This window comes from Chaetura pelagica, unplaced genomic scaffold (assembly GCF_000747805.2).
Source record: "Chaetura pelagica isolate M959 unplaced genomic scaffold, ChaPel_1.0 scaffold109, whole genome shotgun sequence".
In the NCBI taxonomy this organism is placed as follows: domain Eukaryota; kingdom Metazoa; phylum Chordata; class Aves; order Apodiformes; family Apodidae; genus Chaetura; species Chaetura pelagica.
This window is the reverse complement of record NW_009970725.1, coordinates 8,156,209-8,174,917: the sequence shown is the minus strand read 5'-3', so window position 1 is coordinate 8,174,917 and position 18,709 is coordinate 8,156,209. Positions and strand designations below refer to the sequence as shown.

The 18,709-nt window shown below is 38.5% G+C and overlaps 1 protein-coding gene across 1 annotated transcript; it reads left to right on the top strand.

The window, feature by feature from the left end:
- Nucleotides 1-62: 62 nt before the first annotated feature.
- IMPACT (impact RWD domain protein) lies at nt 63-17,058 on the top strand. Its single transcript, XM_010006908.1, has 11 exons — nt 63-98; nt 269-397; nt 939-991; nt 1,964-2,026; nt 4,134-4,219; nt 8,348-8,479; nt 8,778-8,872; nt 9,377-9,450; nt 10,858-10,948; nt 14,944-15,078; nt 16,872-17,058. Exons 1-11 carry the CDS (start codon nt 63-65, stop codon nt 16,935-16,937), a joined length of 960 nt encoding a protein of 319 aa, XP_010005210.1. The 3' UTR covers nt 16,938-17,058.
- Nucleotides 17,059-18,709: the final 1,651 nt, after the last annotated feature.

Here is an 18,709-nt window from a genome sequence, read left to right as displayed (position 1 = left end):
GGGGCTGCGGGGAGGGCGTGTCGCTGCTCCGTGTGGCGCTGCTGGCCTTGTCAGCGCGGGGAATGGCGGGGCGATCCGCGGAAGCGGAGAGCCGTCGTGTGTGCTGCGGGTCGGGACTCGCTCCCCAGCGCTGATGGCATCGCAGCGTAGGGAGTCCTGCCACACCTGTAAGTCAGCTGTAAGAAGAGCAAGGCTTCAAACTGCGGTTGGCACATCGGGCCGTGTGCTTTCTGGGGGTTTATTTACCTTTGCATAACGCTTTTTCTAGATTGATGAAATCGAAGCCCTTTCATCCATCTATGGGGAAGACTGGTGTGTTGTGGATGAAGACGAAAAAATCTATTGCATTAAAATTAGTGATTGTTTGGATCAACCAAAATGGACCCTCTGTCTGCAGGTATAGTGATGTTTAGAAGTCTGGCACAGAATTTGCAGTTGTACTGATGCAGGCAACGTCTTGTGCCTGCATGAAAACCTTTTAAATAGGATTCATTGTTTACTCAGATGGATTGAGGCGCTTTTGAAATGTGATGTGTGATAGACTTTTCAGTGATTGTTCCTGTAACACATCAATGTGCTTGTGATGTTTTCAGTAGTCACAAATTTCCATTCCACACCTGAGAAAGACTAAGTTCAGTGTTTTTCTCCAAAGACTAATTTAAAAAATATTTTTTACATTGACTTTATATGGGACACCTTAGTGAATCTGCTGCAGTTGCTTCTAGATTTACTTTCTGGAATGTGTGGAGACAACATTAAATTCAGATCAACTTACTGGAATTCTAAAAACAGATGTTCAGGTTTTCTTATAATTCTGTAATAACAGAGCCAACTATTTTCTAAATTTGTAACAATGACTAGTGCTGGACACCAGAGTATCAGTAAAGCTCAGCTAGCTGAGAGGAGTAGTCCAGTGAATACTTCTGAATTTCTTTCAGGTGATTTTGCCACCAGGATATCCAACTGCAGAGCCACCTATTTATCAACTAAAGTAAGTGAAGTTTTCTTCCAAATATTTGTTTATTTTCTGAATTACCACTGTTAATTTCTTACGGTCTAAGCCAAAGTATAATTAAGATGACTCCTTGAATGAAAGTATACCAGACATGGGGATGTTTCCAGCCAGAATATTTTGTTCTTTCTCCTGAGTTGGCCTCACAGAGCTCCCTTTGACAGTTTGCTTTCTTCCCTCAATTCTAATTCTTGCAGCATTATTTTGTGGCAAGGCAGCAATTAGGTGGTTCTGGAGGCTGCTGTCTGTTGTGTTGGACAGCAATGTCTTATCACTTCCTTGGGTGAACCCCTCATGTCTGGATCCTTGTTTCAAATTGTAAGGCACACTTCTCATCTGAGCACTGACTCCTGCTGGCATGGAGCCATGGCATGTACCACCTTCCTCTTTTCCTCCCCTTGTCTCCTGATGTGTAAACAACATGGGAATGGAGACGTGTAAGCCAGGTCCCTGATATGGATGACAGAGAGACCTGCAGGGCATGACACATGGCATATCCACTGAGTTTTGGTCAGCAGTATTGGCAAGGCAATACAAAATAATGCTGGTAAAATTGAGGCAAACTAAAGTTTAACATGAGGCCAGGAGGATAGTTAGAGAACTTGAAAGGTAATTCTAAATATAGTAGGTACTATGGTGGTGAAGGAATTGGAGAGGTAAACTGGTAATGTGTAAGGTGACTCTGGAGTGACAGTGGCCTACCATGCATGGAGAATGAGTCCAGCTTTCTTACCTGAGGTAGGAAATGGCATCACAAGACGGGAGTCTTGAAGGAGAAGTGGGTGATCGTGCCATTACCAAGATGCTTACAACTGCAATCGTGTTAAGTAGAAATGATTTACAGTGTTTTATTTGTAAGGTGCTTACCACATTTATTTTAAAATGAAAGTTTGTGGAGATGTTGCAATCAGAGTATGGGCACAATTTTCATTGTATTTCTTTTCATTCTAGTGCCCCTTGGCTTCGAGGAGAAGATTACACGGAACTAGCAAATAGCTTGGAAGAAATATATGTGTAAGTTAGAGACTGTGGAATATAATAAAAGCAGACTGTGTTTTCAGTTTCATGCACTGCTTGATGTATGTTTTCAGGTACCCACATAAACTAGTGATTTTGAAGCGGTTGCTGCAATAGCTATAAACCAGAAAGTTTCTTTTATACATCTTACAGTTAAAGATGCTATTTTGCAAGAACAAATTGTGTTAAACTGACAAGTGTCTTTTATATTGTTTAGACCTGGTGTTCTGTAAGGATAGAAGTCTTCATTTTGACTCCTAATAGAACAGACTCCCTTTAGAATCTGTGAGATTGCTTGTGAGTTAGTGCTATGAAGGAGATTTCTGCAGTGATTCTGTATTTGAATGTTAAACCACAGGATGTTAAAGCATTTATTTATTCCTGTCTTAGAGCATAAGTGGCAAAACAGTTTTTCTTAAAAGATAGCTAAGGGATAAATAGGTTTTAAAACAAATTAAACACATGTGGAATTTATTAACTAGAATCTGTATCATAGCTGACTGTTTATTATCACACTGTGCAGCTAACAACAACTCATAATGAACGCATGAGAATAAATGGAACATTTAGAAATACTCAGATTATGTGGTTTTGAATTGCTGTGAAATTGGAGTAGTAGATGCAGTAATTTTATATGGTTTATTTAATTCTTTCAGATCCCAAATATAATATAAACTAAATGAAACGAAAACATGTCAGAAGGAAGCACAGTCATGCCCAAAATACTGTAATGTGAACATCTTGTATAAGAAATGGTTTTTAATGCCATAAAATAAGGAAGAGATCACTTAGCTTGCGTGATGGTTTTTTATCTGTTTACTCATTTACTTTGATTAACTGGGTTTCTTATCTAAGGAACCAACAGATAATTTAAGCAAGTAAAATTGAAGTGTTAAAAATGCACAAGGATTTTAAGTAAAAAGTTCTATAGGATCCTATTAACCAGAGCTGGTCAGTGGAGCAAAAGGAAAGAGAATTGTTCTTAACTCTGTCGAGATTAATGGGATTTGCTGGAGTCTCTACCAGAGGTAGCTCTGCTTTAGGTGATTCTTCAAAAGTCCTTAGCAACCGATGCAAGTTGCTACATGAGGATTTTGAAGACAGAGCTATGAGTTTATAAATGCCTTGTTTTTGCTTGAGTATTTTTCTTAAAATATGTACAATTGTTTGAATTTCTGATTGTATTCAATAGTAGTGCTGTATGCATTAAGCAAAATAAGGGATTAGAAATGTAAATTTGTAAATTTTTTAAAATGTAATTATGAGAGGCCCCAGATGGTGGCAGCAAGAAAATAATTAATGAGAAATCGTGAGTTACCTAAGGCCCTAAATCTTTAGTTTTGTTTTTGAGACAAATATGCACCACTCATAAACATACTAAAATATAATTGCAAAGACAACTTTTCAGGACACGATTTTAAATATGTTTTGGATTATCTGGGTCATGCAGCATTTCTTAACTGAATATGCATATAAAAAATGTGTTTATCCCATCCTCACCCAGTACCTTAGCACACGCCTGAGCCCCGTGACTAAGGACTCCTAGACCTAATTCTAACCTCCCTGTTCTACAGGAAGGCTTCTTACCCAAACAGTAGCCTATCAGTCCAGTGCTCAGCAGTGTCTAGTGCACTGACCTGCTTTCCCAAAACATGAAAGGAAGGAGTCCCCTGCAGCCACGGAGCAGCTGAAGAAGCTCACCACTGGCAGCAGAGTACTTTTTGTAGACAAATTGATCCAGAACAAGCTCTAAGGCTAGACATCCTGGCTTAGCATTATTTTGAAAACGCTGAGGACTGAGAGTTGTTTTCCCTTTCTTTAGTGGCCAGAAAGTTTCAGTCAGTTGCCTGTTTTCCTCCAGTATTGGTGCTTCTCATATTAAAAAAAAAAAAAGGCAAATAAAAGCAATCCAGAGAGTATATAATGATGTAGATATCATATGTTTCACCTGGTGAACTACTGAGACAGAGCTTTCCACAAGCCTGTCTAAGCTCTTTATCTCACTAGAATATAGTCTTCTATTTCTGCATGTCTGAAATCTGTGTTATTTGGTGTCCTTTCCATGTGGAATTATTCTCCATTCACTGTGAGTTTTAATTTCCAGACAGAACCTTGGTGAATGTATACTTTATTTATGGGTGGAGAAGATACGAGAAGTTCTGATAGAAAAAGCACAGACATCAGATCCAGGTACTTCAGAAAATATATGGGTTTTTCAGTTTACTGCCTGTTCAACTGCAAAGTAAGATTTCATTGCCAGTCAAAGCTTTATACCCAGTTTTGTATTGGATCTAAATAACAGAAAACAATAGTCCCCAGGGTCATGGCTTATTGTTTTACAGTCATAACTTCCCTTTTTAAAAAGCAGTAGGGGAAAAAAATGGAGTGGGGTGGCCTCTGTGAACTAGGACGAAGTCCTAATTTCTCTCAGGAATTAAATAAATTGCATGAAAATGTGCTGCACACATCTACCTTATGCACTGTCCTCTTTTGCAAAGGAATAATTCATATCAGTAATTAATTTCTTGTGCTGTGTGCACTCTTGGAGGATTGGAATTAGTCTCAAGAGAAGAGAGACTTCAGTGGAACATGCAGTCAAATGACCAAATATTCCATTCTTAATTGCATTTTGCTATATTGGGATGAGAAGTTCATGATCACTAGTATTGCAGTGATTCTTCTGCTGTTACTCTTACAGTGATAGCATTTATGTATATTTATAGTTGTTCGGTCAAAACGTAGTGGGGTTTTTGGTGGGGGTTTTTTTGGTGCATCAAAATGCGTAACTTTTGTGGAATGCATAACTGACATGCATGCCTGCATGCACTTGTGGCAGAAGGAAATCACAGGATCATGGAATTGTTGGAGTTGGAAGGGACTTCTAGAGATCATCTAGTCTGACTCCACTCCTACCTCGGCTAAAGCAGGATCCCCTAGAGCACATCACTCAGGACTGCATCCTGGCAGGTCCTGAATATCTCCAGAGAAGGGGACTCCACAACCTCCCTGGGCAGCCTGTTCCAGTGTTCTGTCACCTTCACTGTAAGAAGTTTTCCCTCATATTTAAATAGAACTTCCTGTGTTCCAGTTTGTGCTCATTGCCCCATGTCCTGTCACTGGGAGCTATGGAAGAGAGTCTGGCTTCATCCTCCTTGCACCCACCATTTAGGTACTTGTGGGCATTCATAAGGTCTCCCCTCAGCCTTCTCTTCTCCAGGCTGAAGAGTTGCAGCTCTCTCAGCCTTTCCTCATAAGGAAGATGCTCCAATCCCCCAGTCGTCTTTGTTGCCCTCTAATCAACTCTCTTTAGTAGTTTCCTGTCTTTTTTTGAACTGGGAAGCCTAGAAATGGATGCAGTATTCCAGCTGTGGCCTCATCAGGGTAGAGTAGAGAGGGAGAATGACCTCTCTTGACCTACTGGCCACACTCTTCCTTAGGTACCCCAGGATTCCATTGGCCTTCTTGGTGGCAAGGGCTCATAAATAGGAGTATTTTTCTATGTGGTGGATGTTAGCTTAGTACCGTGAGCAATAAAAGAATGATGATGAACAAATATTTATTTTACACTCTTCATTATAAGATCCAGTTTTAGTCTTTCAGTAAACTGTGCATTTTGTTGCTGCATTGCAGAAATTTTAAAAGTAGTTTTTCACTGACATGATTAAAGGAGTGTAGAGTGAGAAGTGAAAGTTATACTGACAATATTGTAAGTTTTTTGGGGTATTCTGACAGCAACCTTATAGCTTCTACTTAATATGTATAGTTGTTTTTCTAAGCCTCTTGAACATGCTGTATCACTCCTCTACTTTGTCATTGAAAATACCTGTGTTGCAAAGACTATCATCACCACATCATAGGCCCTCTAAATAGGAAATTAGACTGAGATCTATTAACTTGCTTGTGTGGCTGATTCCCCCTAAATCCAGTTGCCAGAACATTAACTGTGTGTGATATTTACTCTTTGCTATTGACTTTTACTTTTTTTATGTCCTATGCATGAAGGAAAATAGGATTTTGGGAATCAGAGAGTGCTTGAAACTTATCCAGAGAGATGTTCCAATATAGCAAGTTTATAACCTCATTTAGTAGCATTGAACAACAGGTCTACATTTTTCCCCAAAGAACTAGTAAATTACTGGAATTTCTGTGAAATAGCTGGATTTGAAGTGGGAGGGGGTTGTAGCTGGGTTTGAACTAGTGGGGCATTGTTCTAGTATTAATGAAGACCAGCAGGCCTCCTGCCTCCCAAGGCTGCCACCAGCGTGCTCAGCTCACTCCTTGAAATGCCTGCACACCAATGCAGGCAGCATGGGGAATAAACAGGAGGAGGTAGAAGTCTGTGTGCAGTCTAAGGGTTATGATCTGGTGGCAGTTACAGGGACATGATGGGACAGCTCACAGGACTGGAATGAGGTCATGGATGGCTATGTCCTTTTTGGGAAAGACAGGTCAGCAAAGCGAGGCGGTGAAGTTGCTCTTTATGTGAGAGAGCGACTAGAATGTATTGAGTTCTGTCCAGGGGCAAATGAGAAGCAAGTGGAAAGTCTGTGGTTACGAATTAAGAGACAGGCTGGCATGGGTGATACAGCTGTGGGGATCTATTATAGACCTCCTGTTCAGGACGGGGGGGTTGATGAGGCTTTCTACAGGCAGCTAAAGGCAGCCTCACAACTACAGGCCTTGGTCCTCATGGGGGAATTTAACTACCCAGATATTTGCTGGAGTAGTCAGCATGGTTTTAACAAGGGAAAGTAATGTTTGACCAACCTTATAGCCGCCTATGAGGAAATTACTAGGTGTGTAGATGATGGTAGGGTGGTAGATGTGGTTTATCTTGATCTCAGTAAAGCATTTGACACTTGTCTCCCACAGCATCCTCCTAGATAAGCTGAGGAAGCGTGGTCTTGTGATCAGGTGGTGAGGTGAATCATGAACTGGTTGAAAGGAAGAAGTCAGAGAGTTGTGGTCAATGGGACAGGATCTAGTTGGAGGTCTGTGACGAGTGGAGTCCCTCAGGGGTTGGTACTGGGACTGATGCTGCTCAATATTTTCATCAATGACCTGGGTGAGGGAACAGAGTGTGCCCTCAGCAAGTTTGCTGATGACACTAAACTGGGAGGAGTGGCTGACACACCAGAAGGCTGTACTGGCGTTCAACAAGACCTAGACAGGCTGGAGAGTTGGGCGGGGAGAAACCTGATGAAGTTCAACAAGGGCAAGTGTAGAATTTTGCATCTGGGGAAGAACATTGGGGACTGATCTGCTGCAGAGCAGTGTAGGTGAAAGGGACCTGGGGATCCTGGTGGACAGGAGGATGACCATGAGCCAGCAATGTGCCCTTGTAGCCAAGAAGGCCAATGGCATCCTGGGGTGCATTAGAAAGGGTGTGGTTAGTAGGTCAAGAAAGGTTTTCCTCCCCCTCTATTCTGCCTTGGTGAGGCTGCATCTGGAGTATTGTGTCCAGTTCTGGGCCCCTCAGTTCAAGAAGGACAGGGAACTGCTTGAAAGAGTCCAGTGCAGAGCCACAAAGATGATGAAGGGAGTGGAACATCTCCCTTATGAGGAAAGGCTGAGGGAGCTGGGTCTCTTTAGCTTGGAAGAGACAGAGGGGCAACCTCATCAATGTTTACCAATATGTAAAGGGCGGGTGTCAGGAGGACAGAGCCAGGCTCTTCTCAGTGATGTCCAGTGATAGGACAAGGGGCAATGGATGCAACCTGGAGTACAGGAAGTTCCACCTCAACATGGAGAAGAACTTCTTTACTGCAAGGGTTACAGAACACTGGAACAGGCTGCCCAGAGAGGTTGTGGAGTCTCCTTTGCTGGAGACATTCAAAACCCGCCTGGACATGTTCCTGTGTGATGTGCTCTGGGTGACCCTGCTCTGGCAGGGGGGTTGGACTGGATGATCTTTTGAGGTCCCCTCCAACACCTAGGATTCTGTGATTCTCTTATTTTTGTCTCTAAATTCAGTTTATATTAATGGTATTACTATAAAACCTTAGTGGAAATGGTAAAAAGTATTCTTCTATTCTTCTTAGAAATAGTGTTTATTAGGACTGAAACAGAAGATACTATTTGGAGATTGCTTAGCATGAGTGTTGTATTCCTATTCCTAAGCAAGATTATTCTTAGTACTGGACCAAGAATTTCTGGGTTTTGTTGTAATTAACATTACTATTCTGCATGTCACAATTCTTAATGACAAACTGATGTGAACTGAAAAGCCAGAAATTTTTCAGAAAAATAATTTGAAATTGAGTCTTACTTTTCTCACCGAAAAAATGTATAATAAATTCTACTATTATATTTTAATAGATCCAGATACTAAGAAAACCAGTGAAGAAGTTAATGATGATGATGAAGAAGATGGTTTTCTCCTAGACTGTCAATCTGTTCAGGAAAATCCAATTAAAATGTTAAATTATGTTATGCCTGAAAGTCAAGAAGGTAAAGAAATGTGCCCTTGTTACTTCTGATGAAATAATTTAGAAGAGGGAAACCTTAAGATTCTGGTTTTCTGCTCAACTTTTCAGTAAAATTAATAATGGTATAATTAATAATTAAGTTATAACACATTATAATAACGATTAATAAGAAATGTAAAAAATTCTTGGTTCTGTATGTCATCTTGTGTACTTTAACAAATCCCTTTTTTAAAGTTCAGTTGTTAATTACTTATGTAGCTGTATACGTTGTTTCAGTACCCTTAAAAGAAAGCGAAACCTTCCTTGTTTGTGATCATTAGATGAGGAACTGCCACCCATACATCATGGAAATCCAATCACAGATCGAAGGAGTACTTTCCAGGCACATCTGGCTCCCGTTGTGACACCCCGACAAGTTAGTAGAGATCAATTTTACTTGTTTTGTCTGTGCTTCGAGCTTGACAAAATAGTTCTGAAATAGTTGGGATTAGTCAAATATGTCTGTTTATCTGTCTTTACATTTTCGTGTGCTAATGTTGTCTGAGTAGGCATCAGTTTCTCACTTTCACTGTCAGTTAAATAGCTCTAAATATCAGCTCTGCAATGCTTCTGCCATCCTTTACCATTATGTGCACTAGATTTAAGAGAACACTGAAATTTGACTTTTGAATGGAATCATAGAATCACAGAATGCCTTGGGTTGGAAGGGACCTCTAGTGGTCATCTAATCCAACCCCCCTACCATAAGAAGGAACATCTCACGCTAGAACAGATTGCTCAGAGCCCTGTGAAGCCTGACCTTGAATGTCTCCAGGGAATGCTGATATGTTTATTGTAAGATATTTGGAAGCTACTGAGTCTGTCAAGTGTGTATCAAATCCCCATTGTAAAAGGAAACTTATTTCTGTTTTTTTTAAAGGTTAAGAGAGTTCTTGAAAAATTATATGAGAATAAGAAAATTGCAAGTGCTACCCACAACATATATGCATACAGGTGAGAGATGAATAGTGATTATTTGGGGTTTTTTTCAGTGTTGTTTGACATGAGTGCAGGACATGAAAAAAGTAAAATCCATCAAAGAAACTCCTTGCTATTAAATCTTGATGGGAGTAGGTTTCTTATTTGTATGGTAATGGTTTTAGGCTTTATTTTGAATGTGAGGTCAAGAAAGTAGACCATACAATAGCAAATATGTTAAAGATAGTAAAGCGGCATTAGGAATTAAAGAAGACTTAAAGTGAATTTGAACATGTGTTGTTATACTTTGTGTAATATATGTGTGCATGGAAATGCTGCATCATCCTGAATTAAATGTATTTTTATTTCGGCGAAGTAATTGTTTTTCTTCCCAACCTTGTGTTTAGAAACAGCTGATTTTTTTAGTCAAAATTGGAGTAGAAACAGAGAGCCTGATGCAGATGTCTGGTCTGTCTCTGGGAACATTTTTGAATGTTACTTTAGTGAAGTGGGTTGTTCTCAGTCCAGATAGTTTTGTAGGTTTTCTGAAGGCTACAAGTGACAGTAAAAGAAGCCCCTTTTGTTACTGGAGGAAGCAGTCATCTGAAAAAGCATGACACTGGTCCATTCATGCATGTCCTGGCATGATCCTAATGAAACATGAAATGAGAGCAAGTGAATGCTTACTTAGTAATTAAGTTAAAGGTACCTAAGTGAAAGTTTTTTGTTAAGAGGGGATTTTTGTGGTTGCTGATGATAATCTGACTTCTTTCAGTCATGCTAACTAAATACTCTTCAAAAAAGCAAGAGAAACATACTGCTTTGTATTTGTCATGTAGTACCAGGAGCCTCTTTGTCATTGTGTCACAGGTATTAACTGAGTTTGGAAGTTATTAAATCAATTGGTAGCAAATATAGACTTCTGAGCATTACTTTTGGAAAATTAGACCTGGGTGGCTGTCCTGTATATGGAGCAATACACACAAAGTTTCCTGGAGTGCCACCTGAGGAAGGACATGTCAAGGAGAATCTGAAGGTGAATTTCGGTAATAGTTTCACACTGCTGCTGAAATATAGACCTAACTATTAATAATATTTTTGTCCAAGTTCTTTCAACTTATTGATGAGTACCGTCATTTGAACCTGTATCTGATAGAGCTGGATTCAGCTAGGTGTAAATGTAAAGATTTTTCTCATTAGGGACTTTATATTGGTAATAAGTCTGGAGTTAACCTGAAGTAGCTGAAGTCTACGTAAAAACTTCTCAAAACTTTTTCTACTGTACAGATTTGTGGTTTACCTTAAGCCGCATCCTGTTTTCATGTAAATGTCCTTAGCAAAGAGGTAGAATTGATAGACATGCATACAAACGGTCCCTGAGACTTCATAAATCATGAAGCTTTTTAATCTATTTAATTTTGGTTTTTTTTTTTTCTTTTTAAGAATATACTGTGAAGATAAGCAGACATTCTTACAGGATTGTGAAGATGACGGGGAGACAGCAGCAGGTGGACGTCTTCTTCATCTTATGCAGGTTATAGAAATTTATCTTTGACTTCTGGAAATCTTGAACAGATTTACAGAATAGTAGAGAATTGTCATGGTTGGAAAGGACCTCTGAGATCACTGAGTTCAACCATCAACACAAAAAAAACCCCTTAACAAACACAAACAACCACACATACTCCACCAGAAAACACCCACAAAACCCAACAACAAACCCCTACAACCTCGGCCACTAGAGCATGCCGTGAATACCTCCAAGGACGGTGACTCAGCCACCTCCCTCAGCAGGCTGTTCTGGTGTTTGACCACTCTTTCAGCATTTAAATTCTTCCTAATAAACAATCTAAACCACCCCTGGTGCAACTTCAGGCCATTTCCTCTGCTCCTGTCATTGTTTACTTGGGAGAAGAGGCCAACAACCGACCTCCCTATAGCCTCCTTTCAGGTAGTTGTAGAGGGCAATGAGGTCTCCCCTCAGCCTTCTCTTCTCAAAACTAAACATCCCCAGTTCCCTCAGCTGCTTCTCATATGACTTGTTCTCTAGGCCCTTCACCAGCTTTGTAGCTCCCCTCTGGACATGCTCCAGCACCTCAATGTACTTCTTAAAGTGAGGAGCGCAGAACTGAACACAGCACTTGAGGTGCAGCCTCACCATTACCGAGTACAGTGACACAATCACTTCCCTAGTCCTGCTGGCCAGGCTATTCCTGATACAGACCAGAATGCTGCTGGGCACACTGCTGGCTCATATTCAGCCAGCTGTCTATTACACCCCCAGATCCCTCTCTGCTGGGCAGCTGTCCAGCCACTCTTCCCCAGGCCTGTAGTGTTTGGGCCAATATGCAGGACTCTGCACTTGGCCTTATTGAACCTCATACAGTTGGCCTTGGCCCGTTGATCCAGCCTGTCCAGGTGCCTCTGCAGTGCCTTCTTTACCCTCAAGTAGATCAACATTTCCACCAAATTTGGTGGGGTCTGCAAACTTCCTGATGGTGCACTCAGTCCCTTCATCCAGATCACTGGTAAAGATATTGAACAAAAATCACTACAATGTAAATAAACTTGTAGAAGGTTATTTTAATTCCTGCTTTGCTCTTAGCCAAATAAATTACTGCTCTTTCAAAGGTGACAGAAAAAACACAGTCTGTTGCATGCAGGTAGTAAGTTGGGATGTCCAAGTCTCAGATCATAGACTTGGAAAACTGAATATGAAGTGGTAGGTAGTAGTAATAGTTTGAATGGTTTAAAAAATAATTAAGTTTTGATTTCTCTGCTTACTATGTGGTATAAGGTATATAGAAAATGAAGGCTGGAAGAAGCTGGTTGGCAGAATATAAGAGCTGACCTCTGCAAAGCCTTTCATTCAGTTCCCTCGAATAATTGTGATAAAAACACTTTTATTTGAAATAGCAGAATAGAGTTTGAAATGCAGAAGGTAGAGGAAGTTGAAGGAGTTAAGTTGTTTTGATTGTTTAATCTGTTTCTTTATACTGTTTCTTGTTTTGAATCCTTAGCATGTATTTTAGTTTTCAAGCGTTGAAATAATATTCCCTTGGGAAAGTTGGCACTAAGTGTGAATTGAGATTCATACATTTTGATTCACTAGCATGATGCAAGCCCTAGTAAAACCATAAATAAAATAGCATGACTACAGGGGACAGCTGGGTACATGTTATGCAGTGCCTTAAGTCACTAAGCTATGTCAGCATACTAATTATTCTTTTTAATTTTGATTTTTAGATTGAAGTTCACTTCACAACAAGGGTTTTCTCCATCCTTTACTTGCTTGCAATTCTGTTGCTTAATGTGTTGCCTTTTTAAAAAATTATTTCAAAGCTTTTTTTTTTCTTTTTTTTAAATGCAATTAATGGAACTTTTTCAGTATTTTTCACTTAGAAGTTTTTGAAACTTTATAACTCAAACCTGACTTGGGATGGCAAACTTGCTTTATATAATATATGCAAGTATATGTAGTAAGTGTGAAAACTTTAGTGTAATAAAAGCAATGTAAGTAAACAACTTTGCAGTTACCGTACCTGAGTTTGTTCCAAGCTTACCAGCTTTTTCTCAGCATGCTATTGTGTGCTTTAGAAAGTTCTATATGTATATATGAAAGTTTTGTAATGTGTATGTTTAAAAAGACTTACAGTGTCTAGACACTTAACGTTCCATAAAAATCCAGTTTAGAAAGTGACATTATGTTTCCCCTTTCGAAAGTCTAAATCATATGGATCATCTCTCTTCATCTGTAGTCCAAGTTACTGGGAATATTTTTGTTTTGGAACAGTACTGCAGTGATAAGAAAAGTGCAATTTTCACTCACAGGAGAAGATTAAAGTATTTTATGGGCTGATTTCTAGGTGTTCAGTCTTGTAGTTTTTCTGTTACAAGCACTTACAACATATGATAGAGGCATGAAAATAATGTGGTTTAAACACACTTATTATTTCTGTACTTAACAGTTCTTTTGCAATAGAAATCTTACCTTGTGTCAGATAAACCTAGCACTTCAGTCAAGATAGCACCTTCCGGTTACCAGAAACTGTATTTTAGATTAGTTCTTTTTAACCTAGAGTTAAAAAATTTCCTAACCATGCTTAGCATCCTGTTTCCTGTGCACAGTTGCTATACGTAGATTTTATGGCCAATGTGTGAATGTAGAGTAGAAAACCTGCCTAAATACCTTTTTTTTTTCTTTACCTTACAGTTTTAATTTTAAAATTGTAGGAAAATCAGTGTTTTCACCATGGTAGAATCTTTTAATACTATTGCTCAAATTAGTCAAATATATTTATTTTTCTGGTTGATGGAGATATGAATGTTCATTAACATGCTTTCTTGATAGTTAGCTCTTAAGGTGTTTTTTTAACTTCCACCAAACCACCCTGATATCTCGCAGACCAGTGTTTTCATGCAGCCTTATGCAAATAAATCTGTGTTTGCTCTGTCTGGCTCCAAGCCATCCGGGTGCATTAGTTTTGCACAGCACAGGACTTCAGAGAAAGCTGTTTAAAAGTGAACAACTTCCACCGAGATTCCAGATGCCTTAGTTTAAGGGACAAATTCAGGATCACGGTCACTAGCCATGCAAGACAAATTGGAGCAAAAATGTGAACTGGTGATTGTCACTCCTGATTTCCATGCAGTAAATGTGTTGTATCTTATTTTGACAAGATAAATGCTTCTCTCTGATACTTAGTCTTCTGGCATTCCCTGTGTGACTAGTGTTTGCTGATGATGGGGAGATCTTGAGGACAGACTTGCTGTAGGGAGAAATAAATGCTAGTTTTCAAGTCTTAAGGCCTTCCAGGTTTCTTGCTTTTAATTACAGTAAAAGAATAATCACTTTTCTTCCGTTTAACTCTCTACTTGACCTTAAGACTTTCAGTCTTAAGCTATATAAAGGTTGTCCTTTCAATCGTAATTGATAATGCAGTTATTTCATGTTGTGTGAACTTTATATATGTCTTTCTGAATTCAGAAATCTACTGCTTTGTCTCAAACCTGGAAGGTGCGGAGTTTTTTATGTATTATCCAGGTGCTGTCCTGCATATGGCAACAGTACTAGTTAATAACATTTTAGGTAGTGATATGAATCACCTGGCTGTTATTAGCCTCATGTACTAACACTTCCAAAAGTGTGCAAAGACAGCTTAGTGTTCTCTGGAAATAAAGATTTGTTACATCAAAGAATAATAATGTAACTCAGTAATTTTCGCTTTAAGTAATGCCTGAAGCCTTTGATACATGCATGAGCAACTGTATTGCACATGTAATAGCTTTACAATCTTTCTGAAGGACATATTGAAAAATTTTACTTTGAATTTACTTTTGAGTAGGAGCTTGGAGTGGGACTTACTACAACTGCTGACTTGTCATTACTTGCTACTCTCTGCTAACAAGTGTGTGATGCAGACCTGACTATAAATTCTTAAAAATGCAAGATAGTTGAGTTTTTCTCTTTAAAGTAGTTAAAACAGTTCAACCAAACACTATTTATTTATTTAATTATTTTTTAAACAGATTTTGAATGTCCACAACGTGTTAGTTGTTGTATCCCGCTGGTATGGAGGCATTCTTCTAGGACCAGATCGTTTTAAACATATAAACAATTGTGCAAGAAATGTACTTGTGGAATACCACTATGTACATTCAGTGGTAAGTTTCTGCCACATAGAATGAAGGTATTTAAATTCATGTCCACTTGAGTAAATTGTTGCTGTTAGATAAAGCCAGAAGTAGTACTGCCTGTGTCATCATCCTCTCTTTGCTTTGATGCACTGATAGTATGCATAGGATCAGCACAAAGAATCCTGAACAACTGCCAAAGAAGTGTAGCAGCCATTGAGAAACTTGGTGTAGAACACAAATGTGAGGGTTGGGGGAGGATGGAAAGAGGAGATGCCTCTTTCTGCACGTGCAGAACACTGGAAGCTGCTGCTTCTGCTTCTTACTTGTGTCACCAGTTCTAGTGCGTGAGCAGACTAAGCATGGGAACTGCTGTAACTAGTAGGCATTTTAAAAAGTGGAAGCTTTATTAGATCTCAACCAGTTTTCAGAATTACAGAGGACAGATGCAGTTTAAAAACAAATGCCTAGACTAGAAGAATTCAAGTGAAATACAATTGACTGTTCTAGAGAAGAGTAAGGGAAAATGTTTCAGGGGAGTTTAAACAACTAAGAAGACAAAGTTCCAAATGTCTTTAAATGGCATTTTTCTTCTTAAGGAACTTGTGTCATTTAATAATCTATTATTCTTTATTTTCAACATTACTTCATCCTCAGAACAGCATATTAGATGTGCCTATGTACAGTATAGTATGTAAGTGCTAACAATAGAAAGTTACTAATGGATACTTTAAAAAGTATGAAACTGTCAGTTTTCTTCTTTATGTGCAAGTATCTGAGATTGCTGTGGCTGAAAGCTGAGTATTCTTCTCCATTTATCCCCCTGCACTTTTCAGTTACTTGCTTTTTGCATTTTAGAGGTGCTTGAATCTACTTACTGATTTATCTTGGCAGTTTATCTTATTTGAATGCATTGCCCATAAAATGAAAGGAAGATCTTAAAAGATTTTTAAGCACTTAACCTCAAGTGAAGATTTAGTACCAAAAATTACTTATTTTCTGGTTTTAACAACATAAATCAAACTGTGTTTCTTTATTGTGTATTAAAATATATGTTTTGTTACCAGTGTCCATCAGAAAAATAACAGATGGGACTTACGCTAATTATCTTTCTGGTGCTATAATAAGGCTTTTTAAAAATACTCTTTTAGCTAACTCTCTTTAGAACACCAGAATTCAAACGTCTTGTTAGGGTCCATTTCCCTCCCATGCTCAAGAGGTAGAAGAGAGAAGATCAAAATGTCCCAGGTTCTGCCAGGTGTAGTGGCAGAGTCCTTTGCTATTTTGAGGAGCTCTTGTGATGAATGCCTGCTGAAGAAAAGTCTAGTTTTTCAGAATTGGCAGTCAGAGTAAGAGGTACAATACCATGCTGATCCAGCAAGACTGGCAAAATTTTGTTTTTCCCAGCATAGGATTGTTTCAGTTAGGGAAGCAATTTTAATGTATTGGTGTACTGTGTATCTCTTGATAAGGCTGCAACCGCAAAGCAGTTTTGCAGTGTAGTCTAGATATATTACTGTACTGGTAACCCCTTCCATGTGTGGAAATGGCTTAGATTATTTTTACATTGCATACTTCTATTGACATAGCTATGTCTGTAATTTTAGCATTACTGAAAGGCAGACGTTTCTAACTAGCAAGATGAGATAAATTAAAAAAAAATAAATTGAGTGGTTGAATATTATAAACCTTATAATGGTTGAAAATCCCAGTTAACTACAAGCACTGTTTATATGAAAAATAATTTCCATGGGTGACACTGAGGATGCTCACAGTATATAAGAATGTTGATTAAATTTTGTAATGTTTCTTTTTCATTTCAGGACGAGTCATCTAAACAAGCAGGAAAAAGCAAAAAGATAAGGAAGGACAACAAGAAGAGAACATAACGGTGTTTTTTAAAAACTATAAAAGATTATTTTGCACATATTTATACAAAGAAAACATGGACACTATTGCTTTATCCACAAAAGACATTTTGTATTCAAAAAATAATTCAGTAAAGCTACAGATGTAATTTCAGCCTGTTCTGTGATTTCTTCTGCTGTTATGAAATAGAGCTTAAATGCAAGTTTTCTGTTATACATTTCAACTCCTGGCTTTGAGGGTATTTTATCATCTGAAACCATTTACCCATCCCACCCTCTCCCATCCAATGATGGTTGACTAGTTTAAAGTGGGGATTACTTATCTTCTCTATTCCTGGGTTGGAACTGAAACACCTGTTTTGTATAAGAACTTGAATTCTCTAGTTTGTTGTGTTTACTTCAACATTTGTTTGAGGATCATGCTGTGACTGTTGGGAGTCTAGGAGCCTGTTGAAAAGCTGAGAATTAAGTGTTGTATAGTTAAAGGAACCGGTGATTTCAACAAAGAATATGGGGATTTTGAAATTTGACTGTTAAAGCTAGTAGTGAATGTTAGTAAACATTCTGAAGTGACTTCCATTGGTGTAGAGTGGGAAAAAATCAGTGGTTAATAATGCAATCACAAACACTTGAATTTTCTACTCTTTTAGTAATAGCTCCCAGACTTTTCTCTAATACATTACAAAAAAAAATTAACAGGACCTTTTCTCAATTAATTGTTATATTGCTGTTGGTGAGATTTAAATGATTTTTCATATTTCCTTGATATCTTCCACTTGTTTTTTTTTTTCTTTTTTTTCTTAAGTTAATTTCTAAACTTTGTAAGCCATTAATTATTACCTGAGTCACAGGTGCTTTCTTAGGTCAGGTACACCTTATTTAGTTTGCTCACATAGTAATGTCAGGGCTGTGACTATTTTAATGACTTTTCTCTGGTGACACTTCCATAGATTAAAGGTGTATTTGTAAGACTATTTGACCACCAGTGCAATATACATCTTTTTGCCAGTACGTTCTTATACTGAACTGTTAATTATAATTTTCCAGTAGGAGTACCACAGAAAAACTTACCCAAAGCAAACTTCATCTAACCAAATTAACTACTACACCAAAATGGAAGAAACAATTTTCTGATAACCACTAGCTGTGTAAATTAAATACACCTTGTAGGTCATCTAGTCAGGGAACAAAACTAATCCCCTATCTCTTAAAATGGCTGGAAAAATTGGAAATGTGTGTTTTCATAATGTTTCTTTCAGAGAGAACATTAAGTGCTGGCTATGTGTCTTGTGGACAGTTGGTTAGAGAAGTTGCATTCTCTTCCTATTTTTGTTTGTAAGTATTTCCTAAGTTTAATCTTCCTGTTTTCTAAGAAGGAGATTTCATGTGGCTTTCCAGAAGAGTGTTGTAACACAAGATTTGATGCATTCCTATGAGAGTGATGCTTCAGCGTACCTCATGGCCTAAAGAACCTGTGATTTTTGCTCCCTGATTATTAGCTGTCCTTCAAGGAGGCTTCTCCCATGGCTTAATTCAATACAATTGTTTCTGCTTCGTAATTCAGAAAATGTTTGAGCAGCAGTGGTTATTATCTGTCAGGATCAAAAATCTAGCACTGATGCAGTAGTTGAAGTCCTTGAGATGTCAATAGTGTTTTCATACTGGGACTAGTAACCAAGGGACACAAATAAGCTGTTCTGTATGTAGACCAGAGCAGCAGCAGACACAATATATTTTGATCCTCATGTTTTTATCTTTGCCTAGAAGGCATTTTGGGTGGTTAACAAAGAAAT